The 20,265-nt window shown below is 37.0% G+C and overlaps 1 protein-coding gene across 12 annotated transcripts in view; it reads left to right on the top strand.

The window, feature by feature from the left end:
• Sh (Shaker) overlaps positions 1–20,265 on the top strand; it is a 123,331-nt gene that overhangs the window by 82,416 nt on the left and 20,650 nt on the right. For 8 of the 12 annotated variants that reach the window (XM_015978039.2, XM_001809641.4, XM_015978041.2 and 5 more), the window contains 2 exons: positions 12,712–12,835; positions 15,693–16,602. In XM_015978039.2, the coding sequence (XP_015833525.1) occupies positions 12,712–12,835; positions 15,693–16,602 (1,034 nt within the window). Of the gene's footprint in view, positions 1–2,497; positions 2,693–12,258; positions 12,291–12,439; positions 12,594–12,637; positions 12,657–12,711; positions 12,836–15,692; positions 16,603–20,265 lie in introns of those variants that run through there. The other 4 variants (XM_015978043.2, XM_064358445.1, XM_015978042.2 and 1 more) reach the window with 4 other exon arrangements.

Here is a 20,265-nt window from a genome sequence, read left to right as displayed (position 1 = left end):
TCGATTAGCACGTGCAAAGCGGCTGTTTTATTGTCCGAATCGAAAGTTGTGCCAAGTGATCAGGCAAACTTTGCTGAATTATCGACGACAACCTTCATTTTCATATTGTTTTAAAGTGGGGCCAATGAAAACTCGTTAACATAATATGATTAATAGACGCGGTTAAAAATAGACGCCTCATTAATCAGAAGTCAAGGTGTCACAAGTGCTTTTTACAGTCAAAGACAATGCTGTTCAATTTATTTTTGAACTTTGCCCAAACCAGGGGTGAAACTTCGCATGCAGGCAGCCATAATTTAGTGCCAGACACGTGTTTACATTCGCTATGTTAATTTTATCGAATTCTGGAAACTGCAAGTCTTGCTGTTCGTAGAACGTTTCATACCTCAACGTTTTGGGGACTGAAAGAGTGTCTTTGCATAGGCTCGAAGAAACGCGGCTATAAAAGAAATTAAAAGCCATTAAGAGATTTGCTTTAGCTCCGGATTATAGGTTTAGGTTTTATCTGGATTTGACCGATTGTTTTCAGAACACTTGTGCGTGGAATTTTTAACTGGAATAAAATTCATAACTTTGATTAAGGCGATTTTGGTGAAAATTTCCGAAACAGGTCAATTTTTATTTTTTTTTGCCTATTATTTGGTGCATATGGTTTTTGTTTATCTGTTGTCAGAAATGCACAGCCACTTCTAACTTTTTTTTCAAATGTAATAGCATGTCAAGTGATACTTCGCATGAAAGCCCTTTTCGCAAGCATTACATTGCACTATATGTTTTTTGAATTTTTTCAACCCTTTGTGATAAAAAAAAATAAAAACCAATTCTATAAGTTAACCTTCAATCAAACAATTGTTCAAAATGGGCACCGTTCCTTTCCTGAAAAATAACATAACGATAGTAGCATGAATTTCTAGAATTTTGCAATATTTCTAATGTGATTTGCCTAATTTCAACTCATGAAAATTTGTTTTTATTTTTTATCGCGTAAGCTTTGAATATATTCAGAAAACAAAGAGTGCGTTGTATATTTTTGAAAGCACATAAACAAAAACCGCATGCACCAAATAATGTGCAAAGAAAATAAAAAATTGACCTGTCAGGATTTTTTACAAAAATCGCTTAAAAATTTTATTTTAGTAAATATTTTCACTCTTTTACATGAGGTGTCACACGACATACTGTTAATTTAAAAAAAAAGTTGGAGGTGGCTGTGCAGTTTTGACAGCAGATAAACAAAAATCATAGCCACCAAATGAAGAAAAAACAAAAAGCGACCTGTTTTTGGAGTTTTTACAAAAATTGCCTAAATCCAAGTTATAAATTTTATTCCAGTTAAAGATTCCACACTGTAGAAATGGCCACCAAAAATGTGAATTTAAATATTTCAAACACTCTAGGATTTCAACTGTAACAGAGATATTAAAATAATTTATAAATTGTGGTAGGTATAACTGGAATGTGTTTTTTTAATTCTGCAGATCCTTCGTGTTCATCCATTTTTTTGTTTAACCAAGCAAAACCGCGTTTAATAACACACCGATTAGCATAAAATTATATGGAACAAATTGGTTCTGCGTGTAGAATACTAAACTTGACAAAGAATAATGTAATTGTTAAATGTTAGGCCACGAAACACTGAGTACCGCATCTTTAAAAAATAAATCAATAATGTTGTTATTTTATCCTGTGAAAATATCCATTAACAATTTTTAACAAACTCCATTTTTCAGGAAATTAGAGTTTCGTTTTCATTAGATTCACAGCGTGATTGCACTGTAAGATGAAGATAAAGCACTTTGCTTTTTAAATTTGAACAATGAGTAAAGTTGTTTACGTGGGAACCTCAAGTGTGATAAATTTGGAAAATATTATTTTGTCCATTTTCAGAAAGTTTCCGAAAGTGTGTTATTGGGAGCCTTCAGCTAGGTATAAATAACGTAATGTGTTTTATTAGACCGTAAATTGCATCGCTGCAGGTTAATAAAATTCAAGCCACACAACAGACAATTTTACAATGTATCAAAACGGTTTTTTACTCCAATAGTGCACTTTTGCACGAGTGAATATAAAAGAAAATGTAGTTTGATCGAACAGTGGGGCAAATACCTTAGCATGATTAGGTTTGATTTATTACCTCAGAAAGGGCGGTTCGTGTGAGGCTTTTTACAAATTACCCTCAGCTTTCTTTCTCTGATTAGCTGAAGAGTGGCAGTTTTAATTGGGTTCAGATCGATGCATCTGATGAATTAAAATCGCAACAATTTGCTCCTTCCGTCAAAAACTTGTTAACTCATGATAAAACTTTTTCCGATTGTAATCTTTCACGCTACGTTCCTTTGCACGTAATCTCACAATCAGGATGTAGACCTTTATATCAACAATCACTGAACGTGACAAATTAATTAATTCAGTCCCGATCACACATACAAGGAAATTTATCGGTTTGTTTTCCCTCTTTGCTGTAAAATCAACTAAAAGATAAATTGCTTGAAAACAGTCCAATTGTGTCCAGGATGGACTAGGAAAACACTGTTGGAATTAACGATGTGAAGTGAATCGTGATGTGAAGAAGTGTTTCAGACGAGTATGCTCTGGAGCACCGATGGAGGGGTTCACAAGTGCTATTTTTTCTCTTAGCGATGGCCGCTGTTGCTGGTCTCTATGGATTGGGAGATGAGGCTCGCGCCCCCAGGTATAGATAACAACATTAGAAGAATTAAAACTCGTTTGTAATTATTGATAATTTGTCGTTAAGACTGCATCGCAGGTCTTGTTAGGTTCAGAACATTTTATTACACACATGGTGAATGCAATGATTGTCATAGCTTCCACTTTGATAACAAATGTAAATAAGAAATCGATAGATTGATTTCTTGAGTTCATCAATTTAGTCAAGTTAATGTAAATAGTTAACTTTCTGTAAATGCTTTTATTTATTTACTTAACTGTGGCCATATGGACGACATATTTTTAGACCCACGATGGGAAATTAATTACGAATTATTATAATGGATTATAGTCTATTGATAACTGGAAAGTTACATCAAAGAATCGAAAGGAATTAAAAATAGAATGTTACGGGAGTATAGCTTTTTTCTAAAACTTCTGCACCACCACCACTTTTAAAATTTTACAAAACATTACCCGACTGTTGTTATAATGTAATTAACGTTTTTGTGGCAATTTCAATTGAATGAAAATGTCGGTGGTAATTATTACTCGTCCTGTATCGATTTCATCGTCCATTATAAATACATGAATCAAAAAATTAAATTCATTGAACCCCACATTTTTAGTTTTTTAAAGTAGGTACGTCTCCAACTATTTTCGTTATTTAAACATAAAATATAAACAGTTAATACCTCAGAACTTAACACTAAATTAAAGTGACGTTTTTTTAATATTTCAAGAAACATTGAAGATACGACAGGAAGTTAAAAATACTCAACTTTCTGAGTGGTGCATTTTTTTAAATTTTAATCAAATCGTTTATCTAGAGACGTGTACCTATTTACAGACACAACATACATCAATTTTACATATAGATGTACCGATTAGACGTAACTAATCGTTGCCATTAAATGCACTAGTTGTGATATAATCGTGAATTAATCTGTTTTTAAAGGTAATTATTACGTTGACGGTATTTTAGTGTTTCGATTTTAATTGTTAAATTTATTTTGACTGCTGCAAAACAGTGAAAAATAAATAAATGATGCGTAAGTCAGGTTAAAGACCTCAAGGAATACAACCGACGAAAGTCGTGTCTCAGCTTTATTCAGAATTTCCATGATAACATCAATAACTGGTAAAATTGATAGCTGGCACACAACAAAGACGGAAAACCGGAACTGGAATCCCAATTTATTATCACATTTTTATCGCGATAAGCTCCTTTACAATACCAACCTTCTTATTGTTAGAGAAAAGCGAAAAGTGGGTCATGGTCGTAATAAAACTGATTTATTTTTATTACAACTGATTCGAAACGAAAGCAGTCTGTATTATGTAAACTGTTTTAAATTTCCGGGAAATCCCTTTTAGCCTGTTAATCGAAGCAAGTAATTATTAAAAAAACTGTCTTTTGGTCGTGAAGAGCCAGAAATAACGCACAGAAATCTACGTGTAATATTTTATGCTCGTTACACACAGCTTATTAAATAATTCAAGGGAGTGACCGGATCGATGGCTAATGTTGTAGTACAATGAGCTGCGTGTTCGGCGGGAAATCAGCAGAAAGTGATTCTCTGGTTGCTGTTGTGCAACTGAGCGTCGCGACGCCGCCGACGTCCCAACATCTATGCCGCTATTTCCGCCATTTAATAGCAATGTGCGCATGTGATACATCACTGAACAACTTTACACGATATTCGGAGCTTGCCGCCATCTATCGCCAGGACCTGAAGGGAGCTTTTTACAAGAAGGATCTTATTAGTTTGATCAATCCGATTTCGAGCGAAATTTAGCAAAGAAACCGGTTCTGTAATCCCGATCCATTAGTTATCGTCAAGAACGTCCGTCCCAAAATCTAATTATTTATTCGATCTAAAAATAGGTTTGCCTTTGTCTCCTGCCCCTAAAAATTACTGGTACGTGTCTCTGAATCTATACCATTCTATCAATATCCGTGTCCTTGAGTCGTCGACCTTTCTCTCACGAGATGCAATCAAGGATAATGGATAAAGACACCGAATTGTGAAAAAATTCAAAGCGGAGAGAGGTCTAATCTAAGACTTGCCGCCCCAGGTTTAATATGTTAAGTCTGGTGAGTGCAAACTAATAAAATAATAATGTTACGGTTCGTGAATTAATTAAGTTTCTTCCCCTTCGCTCCACATGATTTGGCTCAGCCAATTATTCTAGGGATTTTTTCGAAATTGACAAATTCAATGCGAAAACTTCCCAGCGCCGTATTGATCTACCCCAATATTTTAACCCAAGATTCTAACTTCTAAATTATGGACGGGGTTGCTACCACTTCTGCTCACCACTTTGTTTTCTTAGTTCTAATGCGGAATATTGAATAGTTTGCCCTGCGGCAATAATTAAAACTTTTTCGCATTACGACAACTATTCTCGCAAAATTACAAAATCATCGTTTCTCTTTTTGTACACAGATGATTCATTATTTATCGTCAGTGGTTAATGGTTTTGTAACGATTTTTTTGGTCTCGAATGCACCGGTCTTATCTCATTGATGTGGCTTTATTAAATGAGTTAAAAAGTTAAACTCTAAAGAAGCCACGTTTGGATTCTAGGGAAGAATCTAGCATCTCGTACAGATAACTTTTTGGAAGGTTTTTAGACTGTAAAGGGCGGTATACACTTTAGGCATTTTCTAACGTCAGGAAAGCTGTTTTCGATAAAAGTAAATAGGTTATATTTGTAATGTGTCCTTAGAACAGTGTCCAATGGTTCCACACATAATTTTTTATACATCCCATTTTGGCCATACTGCTGTGGAAGAAAGATTTTGAAAATGAAAATAGCATAATCAGACATACATTCATCATTCAAAGCTTTAAAAAAAATGGGAATTATCACTCTGTAATGTCCTTGCATTTATCTAAATGCTAAAGTTGGAAGGGTGGACAGTATTGTGTTGTGTGCATTGTGCTTCTGTCCATTCTTTGTTCTTTCAGTCAAACTAATCAATGGATTGAATTCTGTCTATTTCTGAATGAAACAATGATGGCATAACAGTTGTGTGTTTAGATTTGCAACTTTTCTCATTTTTCATTCCACTGTCTTGTGGGAGTTTTGATCATGTTGTTATCTTACTTTGAAAGTTATTGTGTGGGTCAGTGGGGATGAGTTGTTGTTATTAAATGTAATCAAAATCGAAATACGTTGACGTAATCTATGTGCATCATCTTGAAATTTTTCTCGAAACTCTCGTCCATCGTATTTTATTAAAAGACGTCCTGGTCTTGGTGGAGATAAGATCGTCATTTCTTGGTTGGTCTCACTTCTCTTCATTCTTTGGAAATAGATCATTTTCTCAGTTTGAGGGAATCGAAGCAGAAGCCGTAGTTGAAATTTACGATTTCATCCCTCCATCGGCATTCATTATCATAAACTGTTCCCAATTCATTTCGTGCCGTTGTCCGAGGCTATTTCCGGCTCGAATGGAATTTCTTTGGTGAATTCACCGCGATTTGAATAAGCGTCGCGGCGCCCTTGACACTGCAAGGGGGACTTCAAAGTCTCCTGATTCAGTGCCGGTTTCCTCTAATGCAAATTTTCTTGGGTGAGCTGTGGTGTACTGCAGCAAGCGTTGACCGGCAGGCATTAATCGCAGGGCCGGTTAACAACTTCTGGAGGGAGACAGATGCAGAAGTATGAAGTAGAAGACCTCTTGGAGTCAGGGGAATTCCCTGCTGTGAAGTCCGGCCCTGCTAAATCGTGTAGGTTAGGTCGTTCGATGAGTCCTCTTGCACAGGGAGAGATGAGAGATTGTGCGCCGTCTCTTCGTCGGCTGTTGCGGTTGTCGGTCCAAGATCAGCTGTAGCAGTGCGGGGGTTTGTTATTGATCGTTTCTGCAGCACTCTCGCGCGACGCTTTTCTCCTCTCCTGATCAATGATCACTCGGCTCTCCCCCACCACCGGCAGTGGTGCCAACGCGTCCGCCAAGTCCCCAGAAGCCATGGGTCCTCGCGACGGGCCGGGGCCCTGTTGGCGTCCGCGGCGGTCGTCGAGCGGCCAAAGGGCGTGCTAGGGCCACCTGGTGCGGACAGCGTGCCCGAGGGGCAGCCGAGGGGCCGGAGGTTGGCAGCAGTGCGCCGCCGGAGGCCCCCGAGCGCGGGCGACGGCGGCCGACAGCAGCGGCCGGGCGCAGTCTGTGTGTGATCGCGGCCGAGTGAGAGTGCAGCCCCAGAAGTCCGGCATGGGGCTCGAGGGGGGAGATGCGGCTCCCCTCTCGTGATCCGCCAACATTTCCCGCTTCGAATTGGTGGAGAAATGGGGGCTGACCCCTGTCCTCAAGCCGAGGCAGGACCCACGGCCCCCCGAAGGCGCCAGGTATGACGGCCACTCCCGCCTTCACTCCTTGGATGCTGCATCCCGCCCCAGCATCCCCAGGTGCTCCCCCTCGGCGACGCTCTTCGGCTGCTCTGCCGCATGCACCATTCCACACATTCCCCTCGCTCATTCTTAACCTTACTCCCTCATCTATTTATGCACCAACTCTTCACTGTCGACATGCTATCTTTAGCATCACCGCGATATTTTCAGTCAACCTAACCCAATTCAACGACCAAACCGAAATCAAACACTTGTCGATACCGCACTACATTCTCCGACACTCTTACAGATTGTTTATTGCAAATTTTAGGGCGACGGCCTTAGTATTGATCGCCAACATAAGACCATCCACGTGGGGAAGGCCACGTGCACTTGTACCTTTAACTTTCACGACTTGAAGATGCCATTAACTCTACCTAAATATAGAAAACTCCACCTAGTTAGAAATGGAGATTTCTTGACAGCTTTTTAATCTCGTTCCTACCCTTGTCTCTCGACACCGGAAGGTTTTCATTATCATAAAGGTCACACTGATTAAACCAATCTCACATTATTTTCACCCCAAAAACGGAAAACGATACTCTATCAACCCGATCTAATCACTCATCCAAAGCTATTCCACAATAAAATGGATTTAATTCGATACAGAATTATTACTCGAATGAATCATCTTCTTCCTCCTCCAATCCAATAAAAACCAAATCCAGATTAGTAATCACTGTCCAACACCAAAATCCTCCTCTAAACGAAAGGGGGTGCACTCTATCTTTCTTGGTGTATTGAAGGCAAATTGGAAATACGTTTTAATTTTAATTGGAGGGATTTTGAGAAAATTGCACCCAAACTTCTGAAAGTTATTTTTTTGGCTGGTTTCGAGCGTTCTTATTAACACTTTCCCTTTCAAAAAAAGTCAAAAGTAGGTGATGCTCTATACTTTCATCGTTTTTGCTTTTTCGTATAACCACGTTTTTAAGCACCAAATGACATACTACCCATATACTTTATAAAGTCTCAGTTATACAACTGTTTTTCACCATGTATACAGTTCCCTCAATATTTAAATCTTATACAAACTACCGACCTGACCTGACCTGACCTGATCCTTGAATATGGTTATTACGTGTTAAAAGTGATTATCCGGAAAAGTGAACATGATGGAAAAAAACTGGTTTCAAATTTGGATTCTGCATAACGTAGTGAATAGAAATCACTCACTTCTAATCATTTTGCTGAACACGAAAGTGACACATTGCCAAGAAAAAAGATTTTCAATAAAAATTAAAACGGGTTTTAAATTCCCATTCAGTACCCAAAAAAAAGAAAAAATTCTTAAATTCCAGATAAATAAAATGACATAAGAAAGATGCTTTTAGACCCACATACGCACATACACACTATTTACACGGATGTTACCGAAATAGCCCCAAAATTATTTAACTTATCTAAAATTATGGTGCATATATTAAAAATTATTGATTGCTTCCTTCTGGCATTGCACTGCGGAGGACGAGACCGGCCAAAAATCGGTGGCACCTCTGTATAACATTTTGTGGTGTGACATATTCAAGTGAAAAATTCCATTATCGTCGAGGCGATTATTTTTCCCGGTGTGGCACTCACCGATTGCCGATTACCGGTTCTTGTTAAAATCGCATTTTTGCAAGTCTTATCGCCATCACTGTCAACAACTTTCCCGTAAAGGCATTTCCAGCGGTTCATAATTTCCCTTGCAGATTTATCTGGAACCATCGTCGATATCTCGCGCACTCCGAAAAGGAAATTAGTACCTTAACTTTATCACAGCAATAAATAATCAGACGCTGGATTTTTGCTCTTCGATAATTCGATTCGAGGCAACGTCCTGGCATCGACTTTTGTGTTACGACTCCCTCTGCAGTGACAGTACACCTTGAGGAAAGCCGGGGAAAGTAATGGCTTCCCAAAGGTCGAATTTGGCCGCAGATAAGACAGGTCACGGAATTGTTTCGGCAAGGAAACGCGTTTCAAGTTCAGGAATAAACAATTTCTTCAAATAATAAACTCGCTGTTTTCAAATAATCAATGGCAAGGTAATAAAAGCCGGTCATAACGAGTCTCTATTTTGACTCCGGCCAGTCTGGCAAGTGGAGTCATGTGACAAATGCGCCGACTCTAATTATAAGAGGAGTCCTGAAGGACTCTCCGCAGAAAGCCTTCTAAATTTAGCCGTAGTCTTCGTGGTGCAGTTTGCACCGCTTTCTGGACGATTTTCCTATGCCGGCATCTGCAAAGCGACCTACATTTCGTCCTGACGTCACTAGTTCGGGGTGGAGCGGGGAATGCCGGCAGGCCAACAACACCTCTCTGACGTCACTGTTATCAACCCCCCCAATAAAACGCATCCATCCACGCACGATTTCTTGACATGTTTTGCATAATTCCGTGATTTATAGCAATCTCGAAATGAGAGGAACACCATAATTCATAAGAAGTGACGCGCAAGGACAACTCGCGACGCGGACAGGAATCCAAGCATTCCTCGGCGAAATCCGGAATTCATTACTGATGACTCTTGGTTTTTCCGGGAGTGCTCTTCAACTCGCATGAAAACTTTAGAGCACATCACTGCGATTTGTCCTGATTCGGATAAATATTTAACGCGAAATTATGATGAATGAAAAATTATTCCTGCGCTAGGAGCAATTTTTTACGAGCTGTCCGAACTTATCCCATTAAGAAACTAGCTGGCGTCACCGAGCACCTCCATTATTACGCTAAGAAATGGACTTTTAAATAGCTCATCTATAAACATCTATTAGTTCTATAATTAAGTTTATGGATGTGCCCTCAATAACCCACAAATTCGCAAGAAAAACAGAACCTCTTCTCCATTCGAATATTTATATCGGCGACAGTAAAATTCAAGAGGTAAATGGGTTTTCAGCACCTATATCTTTATTACCGTAGACAGGTTCGATATCTTCAAACTCTCGACCATTTTGAATTTTATTGGAACTGAGAGAAAGACGCACGTAATTTTTATTTATCAACGTGAAAAATGGACTTAATCAAACTGTCCGGCGTAAAACTGAAAGTCTGTTAGCATTGCGGTGCGTTGGAGATTGCACCCATTGTGCAAATGTTCGAGTCTGGGTTTAATAATAACATTGATTTAAATCTGGTTCGATTTTAATTGTCCCAAATATTTCGAAAGGAATTTTCACAACAAAATTCAGCAAAAGTTAAATAAACCACACTTTCATTTACTCGAGCGCTCGCTCTCCGATAAATAAATCTTAGCGTTTTCAGTAAGGCGATCAGTCATGAAACGAATATTTTCGATTGAAGTGTGCGTAAACACAAAAACAGTTTGGCCGTAATTCACTTCATCGTCATACTTAAATTAGCACCAAAACTGATTAGAAAAAATAAACACCGTTACGCAAATTTGGTGGATGCGCGGGGCAATTTATTGATATTTTTAAATTTGGGTCGCAGCTCTGATTGTTTTGGCTAAAAAAGTGATTAGTGCCCGAAACCGTTGTCAATCTACGTGCTGAAAGTTGTAAGTGTGGGAGCATCGTAGGCAGAGTTCAACTTAACTCGAGTGCGGCTCTTAAATCTACCGAGCACTTTTCGCTTCTGCAAACTCAGTAATTCTATTTCGGGCCAGTTATTCGTATATTTGTCATAGTGGCATTTTTCGGATAGTTTGTCACACTCGCAACTCGAGTAATTTCAATTAGAATTTATTTCGGGAGGGAGGCGTTTGCGTCACTGGCATTTTTTATAAAGCCATCTCGTGGAGAAAATCAATTAGCAGCGAATATGCCAATTTTAACTTCAGGTCTGCGCCGATTTAACTTTTGTAATTCTTTCATGACTGTCAAGATTGATGTAGGGAAGATGGTAAAAGTTTAAACGCGTTCCGACGTAAAAAATACCCTTAAATTATCCATTTCTGACACCGATATTGATTAAAATACACGCCATTCGGCAATTAGACGTTCTTTCGCGTTTCTGCCGAGCTTATGTAAGCCCGCATCACGTTCGAGCGGTTATCGGTGTAAAAATTCGTCGGACGCGAATTTCTAAACGAATTTATTAGTGTTCATGTATATGCATTCGCAGGCACCCGTTCATTTTACGGCCTGTAGTTAGTCTTTTCTAGTGCCACTCGCGCAGATTGTTGATAGGACATGTAATAGTGAATGTAGCAGAAATTTTAAGCGCTCCTTAGATATTATCGAAAATTGCTAGCTCCCTGACACATTTCCTTACACTCTGAAAAAGCGAAGGAAAAACCTTCCAGGTAACTGGGAGAAATATAGTTTTGATTAGTTCATTTGCATGTTAGGTGCACTTCGTGCATTGATTGCATCGAAATGCCGCCAGCTCAAGAAGTCTTATAAAAGTAAAAGACTTATCAAGGCCAAGGATATTACTGCGGCTGGCAGGCGGGTAATTCTTGCAGTAGTTACGACTTCCTCGCCGTCGATCAATTAGTCATTAGCTGCGTAAACGAGATGGAAGTGTCAGTTGGTGAAATTGAGTGTTGTAGTGTTATATAGGATTTCGATTTCTCTTATGGTTCGACGAATGCACTTCTGGAAAGTGTCGAGATTAATTTGTTATTTAGAGAAGCACCTCTTAATGGTGAGATACCGCAAGAGCGAACTGATCTCGTTGAAGAAACGAAATAAAAGATCGAAGCGCCGTTCCAGAGTCGGGTGAGCCGAGTGAAAACCTCACACGGAATAATGCTTTCTTATATCGGTTAATCTTGGCTTGAAACAATAAATACGTTGCGCCAACGTAGGTGCTGCGGCCAGAACTTTGCAATTAACTCGTCCATTGAAGACTTCATCACCAAGTTATTTTTAATTCGAACATATCGAAAAGATTCGAAGTGGCGGAATTTAACAACTGTGATGACGTCCTCTAAATTCAATCTGAATAAACGTCAACAATTTGTACCATACATTCAGCCGAGGCTTTGATTGGATACGACTTGAATTTAAGACTGCTGTGAGACATGCACCAACTGGAAACTATCAACGCGATCGATATTAGGTTAAGTCTGTTTGAAAGAAGACAGCTTTATCAACAAGCACAAAAGCTCCGAAATTAGGATAAAGTAACAAAAACAAATTCTCATTTTGGCGAAAAATAACTCGGCGCGAATCGCTATTCGCTCGCACTATTCGCTTAATTGTTTCAATTACGGAAATTGTCGCCGATAGCAGCTTCCGTTTGTTCACAGTAAATGCAATGTGCGCGTCAAGAAGGTTGGTTATTTTTTGTGAAAATTAAATTTGTGGGTCGATTAATGCCAAACAACTGCAACAATACGGCATTGATTATTCACGAAGCCCGGTTTCATTATTTAAGCGTCGCAATTTTTATTGTTGCTGCAATAACAACACTAGGTCGAGTGTGATAAAGAGCATGAGTCTCAATTATCACGGCAAGTTTTTGTTGGTCGTATGTTATCAGTTCTCTCAGTTTGCTGAAGAAACTTGAGCGACAGTGATGACAAATTGTTGCGAAGTTGCTTTACATACATTCTATCACAGTGATGACAAAAAACGGTAATGAAGGCAAATTCATTCGAGTAACCTCTGGCATTTTATTGGTGGTCGATCGGTGTTGATGTGCATGAATTTGGGAGGGGTTTGGCCAGTTTTTTGCAAATTTTTCTTGTTCTAGGTCGCTGCCCAAGCTCAGCAGCCAGGAAGAGGACGGGCACACCCCCCACTCCCAGTTCACTGGCGTAGCCCACTTTGAGCCCATCCCGCACGACCACGACTTTTGCGAAAGAGTTGTGATAAACGTAAGGGCTTTTTTCTTAAACACCCACAAAATAAAAAACAAAAATTAACAGTCGGCCACTAGTGCTAGCAAATGTTGCATTAGAAAGTTAGATTTAGACGACATTTTTGAATTGCTAGTTACTGTTATTTCTAACTTAATTATTTAACTTTCTTTAAGAAAATGGCATGTAGGTAGCATATTTTTAGATACTAACACAAGTAGTTATCTCACTTAAAATTTTCCAAAACATTTCAGTAAACAAGAAGAGTGTTGTTCTAAGGACTACATCTACGTCTGCGTTGCAAATAACGCATGTGATAAGTCGTTTTAATCTAATAAACATGAAGAAAAAAATGTGTTTCTTGATATCTTGAATTCCTCTTGGAATTAGACCGGTAATTTGGGTTTTCATTTTACAGAATACCTTTGATTTAAAAAAAATCGAAATATAATAGAAATAAATAAAAAAATAAACTAAAACTAAATTGTTTTTATTTTAGTTTTGCTCTGTTTCGTGAAATTTTGTTTTTTTTTAACTGGACCAATAATTTTTCTTGATAGCTAGCTGTTTATTAAACAAAGAAAGCGTTGTCTAATATGTTTTTTTTTAATTAAATAATATTGAAGGATGCTGAAAAAAGAAATTTGTTTACCACAAACAATTTTGCAGTGTGCTTTCTACAATAATACAATAAAATTTTAACACACTTTTTACAAATGATTATGATAAGTTACTATTTTCAGTTGTATATTTTTGCTTATACCGCGCATTAATAGACGTGTATCGTGTTTTAGTGGTTATTTTTTTTAAATCGAATAAAATGTATTGCAGCCAACTCATTTGTTATTCGGCGATTAATAATCTCGACAATTAACGTGCTCGCGACCCGATTATTGATCGCTCTCATTAAACAACTCTTTCTTTGAAGAGGGAGAAGGCGAAACGGCAAAACATGTGGGAAATTAAAAGTTGGCCAGAAATCCAGAAATTTATCAAAAATTCGATTTAGATGCGTTTGCAAAGGTAAATAATTTTATATTTCACAACTTTGTGTTAAAATTATCTACGACAACTATTTACTCATTTCATAAATTTTGATAATATTTTGCTTATACTTATTATATTACTAAAGCAAAAAAATCAGATGGAGTTTTCAGCCAAAAAACAAAAACTTTTTGTCTTCCCAAAAACACCAAACCTTATTTTTAATACGTACAAACGAGTTTTTTTTATTTAACTTCCACAGAGGAGGTCTACCAAAAAGATAAAGGTCAATTTATAAACATTAATACTCTACGAATAACATTCCGTTCTATTGAAAGGTTTGCAAAAAAAACGTTTATTGCTACATTTTTTTTGTTGTTTTTTCTCTGGATAGGTTTTCCAAATTTAATTAAATTTCAGGACAGTGGCACTATCAGTAAAAATAAATTACATATTAAAATATATTAAATATAAAATAAACAATGGTGTGAGACCTATTTTTTGGTACATGATATTTTGGTGTTTGTTTTTGATATTCTAAAAAACTGTACCTTCTAAACTCAACCATACATGTCAAGAATAGCAATTTTTTTTGCAACTTTTTCGTTATTCTATACACGGATTCTATATTATTTCCACTTAAAAAGAAGAACTTTCATCTGAAAATATACGAGTAAATCTAATTTTTGTTTTTTCAAAATTTTAAGTTTACATCACCATACGGTAAAAAATTTGAATAATACTGGAGCGTTAAATTGAAGTGTGAACAAGGTGAGTCTGTTAAAAATATTCACACAGAATTGAGCGTTTGCTATTAAATACTTCGGTTTTTATAGAAAATAATAAAACTAAAAATATTTTTTGTTGGTAACATTTTAAGCCTTCTTTTTAATATGTGAATCCTAAATTATAAATACTATTTTAAAGCAGCGTGTTTTAAATTAAAAAAAATTAAAGCGTAAACGCTTAAAGTTGTCGGGTGTCTTGCATTCGCTCAAACTTTAAGCTTGTGTTTTTGCTCTGGTATTATTAATAACTATAAAATATTAATTAATAATAATTTGATGGTTTCTAGTGATATTCTAAAACTAACTCTGCTTAAATGATGTTTTGTGCAAAAAATGCTGAAAAAATTGTTGCTAGCTCCAAAATCACGTTAATTAAAGTTACATTTGTTAACGGATTTTTTTAAATAAAACAACACTGAAGCATCGCAGATTTTAGACTTAAAAAATAATAATTTTTGCAACGTTTAATATTATTTTTTAATTAATTAATTTTAAGTACCAAGATTTTTTAAAATTTAAAATTTAAAATATCTATGTCAGTTACCTCAGCAGTGAAATGTATTTTGTAAATAACTTCAGCATCGCTCTATCTGTCAATGTGTTCAAAATATTAACCGAAGAACATAGGAAAATTATGTTGAAATCTTATTTCCGTAATGGACATCGGGTTAACGTAACTAGATCAAAATTTTAGAAAATCACACGGAAATGAACTGTAGAAAACTTTTGAAAAAATTTATTTTATCCATAGAGAAAAATTAAAATTATTTAATAGCACACACTGATTTCTGAATGATTACTATTTTTTAAGAAACAGTAAGAATTTATTTTTACTTGGAGCAGACTTGGAGCTAAAAACATTAGAAACATTGAAACTGATCGGTGAATTATCAGATTTTTTCCAAACTTGTGGTATTCTTGGCTTTGTTTTGACGCCGATTGTGACGCAATCTCTCAGTAACCTCCCTTATCAAGCCGCTAGACCTGTTTCGCCTTTTCGGCGATATCTTGGAGTCAAACAGCCGCCGGATCGGAGTTTTGCGTTTTTCGTTTAAGTCGTTGGTTGTGTTTGTCGAAATGACGCGTTATGTTGTGTTGTTTAGGTCAGCGGCCTCCGGTTCGAGACGCAACTTAGAACGCTAAATCAGTTTCCTGACACGCTGCTAGGTGATCCAGCCCGCCGCATCCGCTACTTCGACCCGCTTCGCAATGAGTACTTCTTCGACCGCAACCGGCCCTCCTTCGACGCCATCCTGTACTACTACCAGAGCGGCGGTCGGCTCCGGCGGCCCGTCAACGTGCCGCTGGACGTCTTCTCCGAGGAGATCAAGTTCTACGAGCTGGGGGAGCTGGCGATCAACAAGTTCCGCGAGGACGAGGGCTTCATCAAGGAGGAGGAGAAGCCGCTACCCTCGCACGAGTTCCAGCGCAACGTGTGGCTGCTGTTCGAGTACCCGGAGTCGTCGCAGGCGGCGCGCGTCGTCGCCATCATCTCCGTGTTCGTTATCCTGCTCTCTATCGTTATTTTCTGCCTGGAGACGCTGCCCGAGTTCAAGCACTACAAGGTGTTCAACACGACTACCAACGGCACCAAGATAGAGGAGGACGAGGTGCCGGACATCACGGACCCGTTCTTCCTCATCGAGACCATCTGCATCATCTGGTTCACGTTCGAATTGTCCGTGCGCTTCCTGGCGTGTCCCAACAAGCTACATTTCTTCCGGGACGTCATGAACTTTATCGATATCATCGCCATCATTCCGTACTTTATTACGTTGGCCACCGTCGTGGCCGAGGAGGAGGACACGTTGAACCTGCCACGTGCGCCTGTTAGTCCGCAAGATAAAAGCACCAACCAGGCCATGTCGCTGGCCATTCTTCGTGTCATTCGGCTCGTGCGAGTCTTCCGCATCTTCAAACTTAGCCGGCATAGTAAGGGCCTGCAGATCCTAGGGCGCACGCTTAAAGCCAGCATGCGCGAGTTAGGCTTGCTCATCTTCTTCCTATTCATAGGTGGGTACTGCACACAAACACCAAACAGTGTTGCCACTACACTAACAACAATATTCACACTAATTTATCACATCATGGCCCTCATTAGTGAAACTACCGACGGTTGCACGATTTTTACACACTTCAACCGAACATGACTGCAACAACAGGATATGTTGTACTATTAAATTTTATCGTTTGTTTAACTAACTGAAGTGCCAACATGCCAGAAAAACGCGAACTGCTAAACGACTGGCCATTTATTACACATGAATACTTGTTTTTTGTTGATTCATGTTGCCTTTACTCTACGGCTGCCCAACTGCCGGCTCGCGAAGCAAATACATTTTTGTTTTAATCTATTTTCGAAATAAACCAAATACTAGCTAACTAGGAGCAAATTGTTTTATTGCAAACGATTTCGAGCCGTTTTGGAGCCAAAAACTTGCTCATTTTACGAGATTTTTTCATAACAGACCAAAATAACTAATTTTACACCCATATCTGTATGCAATTCTTTATTTGTTTATTACCTATTTACGTAATTCCAGCCACAGTTCTGAGTTATTTTGCGCGTTCTTGAACCAGAAACACATTTCCAATAATTTAGCTCATAGATAAACTAGTTTTTTTGATCATTATTATCGACCCTTTTTGGTCCTGTCATGTTTTCAAAGAAATAAATAGCTCGTACAGTAAGAAGTTGTAAAATGATGTGGCTTACATCATAATGATTTAAATAATTGTAAATTTACTTATTCTCAATAGACAAAAAAGTAACAATTTATTATTTTTTCTATAATTCGAACCAATTCGGAGATTTGTAATTTTTTCGCATTATTCAATTTTTTTTTTATTTCGAAAAAAATAATAAAACTTAGAAAACCTACTCGTTGTACCTCGTACTATTCCCAAAATAAAAAAACAAGAGCTTTAATTTTTGTTGCTTCAAAAGCAACCTTTTCCTTAATATTTTTTTTGGTTTTCTCTTCAGTTTCATGACTCCTTGTTAGGATTAAGAACTATTTTTCTGGATCGAGTTTAAAAAAAAACGCAGTTGGAGTTAAGATTTTGATTTTTTACTCGCCAGTTGCATTTAAAGCTCCTTATGAACTGATTAATGAACTAATAAATGTAAATTTATTACTTGAAACACTGAAAAAGTACTGAAGATTCGGAATTTTTTGCGGATTTGTACATTCGAAGTTGTATTGAATTTATAAATACAGACGGAAGTAAAGTAAAGTCGCATTATGCATTATTTAATTGTCATTGAAACATTACTTTTCGATTGTCTACTTTATTTTGAAATCGAAACGTATTTTTTCGAAAATATTATTTTTGCGGCATGAACACTTGAACATAATTATTTCCTATTTAAAATGAAGACAGAAATACTATTTTCCACTGGAACCAATACTCTGTTGGCTTTCGACTAGAGTCATTTGAATCACAACGACTTGTTTTAATCGTCAAGCGATTCGCAAATTCGCTTCGCTTAATACGCACAACACCCACTTGTACACAATACGCAAATTACTTCTTTCTGTTTGCATATTTAGAATAAATAACTTACAATTTAACATGAAAAATTCTTTCACTACTATGATAGATTATCTGGAAAGTTGGGCAGTGTTAAAAACCGTGCAACTTTAGTAATTTCATCAACTTTGTAGCTTCACTAATCAGTAATTACGAAAATTGCAGTGGTAAGCCAGATCCAAATGTACGGTAATCAGTTAAGTAGTTTGATTAGCCTGCTTTTGGTGAGATTTTAAAAATTCAATACGAATTTTTTTTTATTTAACTGAATTAAAGAAGGCTGCATTAAGGATTTATTAAAAATACGAATTTTTAACTTAACATTTTCCTACGTATAGTGCGGATTTTCGGGTCACAAGAGTGGTTTAAGCTTAAATTTTTATTGAATAAAAAAATACATTCAGTATTTTTTTTTTCATTTTTTTGATATTTTTGGCGAAGTAGTTGATATTAAGAAATCAGTTCTACTCTTTAACATTTCGAATGGACTTTTTCCCAGAACTGTTGTTGGCAACAAAGGCCACGCGCCCATGTTTCTGTTAGGATTTTTTCAAACTGAGATCATTTATCGCCGCCAAAATCTATTGGTGGACTTTATTATCCGCCAAATGCTCGCCATCATAAACATAGCCAAGTTCTTAATTTAGGGTCGGGCTAACGCCCATGAAATGTCGAATTATCCGCTCGCAATAAATAGTCAAAAAGATTGGCGCTCATTTGGATGTGGTTGCTGGTAGTGCTGCACGGATCTAAATGAAAAATTTACCCGGAACCGAATAACGCTATAGATTCTACACTAAACAAATAATCTGTTTCTTCTGTGTATTGAATGAATTTGAAATCTGCTGATTGTTCAGAATCGATAGCCACACATAAGAAAAACTTTTTTCAAAAAAGTGACGCATGGCCGAGCGGCAGGCACCTCAAAAAACAGACGCTTATTTAATAAGAAGTTTGTCCGGTTTCGATTGTACACGTTTACTGACTGTTTTTTATGTAAAATTTTTTGCTAAATTCGAATATGTAAGACATATTTTGATGTTTACTCGTCATATTTTTCTTCAGGTTAAAGCTAGAGACCTTTTTTTTGCAATAGATTCTCCAGTAAATATAAATTCTAAGTACACAAGCTACAGTTAATTTTTACAAAAGAAAACTAAAAGAATTACAGTTTTTGTGTAACTTATTACATTGTGTAGTAAAATTCTCAAGATGCGAGATGAAATGGTGCTAATAGTTTAGATAAGTTTTTGAGACACGAACGAAGTCGGGGGGCTTTTTCATTAAAAAGTGATTTACTTGTCACATGTAGAATTCAACTTGTATTCCAAGACAATTATCGCATAATCGTAAAATTATTTTTTTTAAATATTAATAATACATAATCGTTTTTCACATGTTCACTAAAGTGATCATACCTGAAGGATAGAAGGAATGGGAGAGTGTTCTTTCTTGGGACATTTTTTCATAAAAAAAATTTTTCACATCTTCCGAAATTAATTAATCTATTAACTATGACGAGCATGTTCAGTGTTACTTAATTACTTATAACAGAAAATAACAAAAAAAATTCTTGTACGTTGGGACAACATTAAATGCAAAAAAATGGGACCACGAATAAATAAATAAGAATTCACAAAATATGGAAACATATTTATTAAAACCTACATAAATGACATAAACTGTACTAGGATACAAAATTGGCGCATTCGGCGTTCAAAGTTTAAAGTGTTGGCTTTTTGTAGATGATCTGTCACAAAATCACTTAAAAATTCATCTTCACCACATACTCGTGTTTCATTATTTAGCAGACAAATGTAGGTGAATGCTGTGAACATTGAGCGATTTTTGTTAATAACTTTTTCTTCATTACATAATTTATTTTTTTGATATTTTCTATAAAATAATAAGAAATTAATGTATAACTTACATATTTCAATTTCCACAAAAACACACACAGACATAAAAATAAAATCGTTGTTGTTAAGTCGCAAAATATTAACAACAGCCAGGGTTTCTATGTTTTAAATGCTTAAATATGCTTGCAGAAACCGGGTCTTAAACCTTGTTTAAAACATGTTGTTTTGTTTTCAAAATATTGTTACAAATTCCAACCTCTTATCACAATTCATATACTTTTGC

This window comes from Tribolium castaneum, chromosome 1 (assembly GCF_031307605.1).
Source record: "Tribolium castaneum strain GA2 chromosome 1, icTriCast1.1, whole genome shotgun sequence".
In the NCBI taxonomy this organism is placed as follows: domain Eukaryota; kingdom Metazoa; phylum Arthropoda; class Insecta; order Coleoptera; family Tenebrionidae; genus Tribolium; species Tribolium castaneum.
This window is presented reverse-complemented; position numbering and strand designations above follow the sequence as displayed.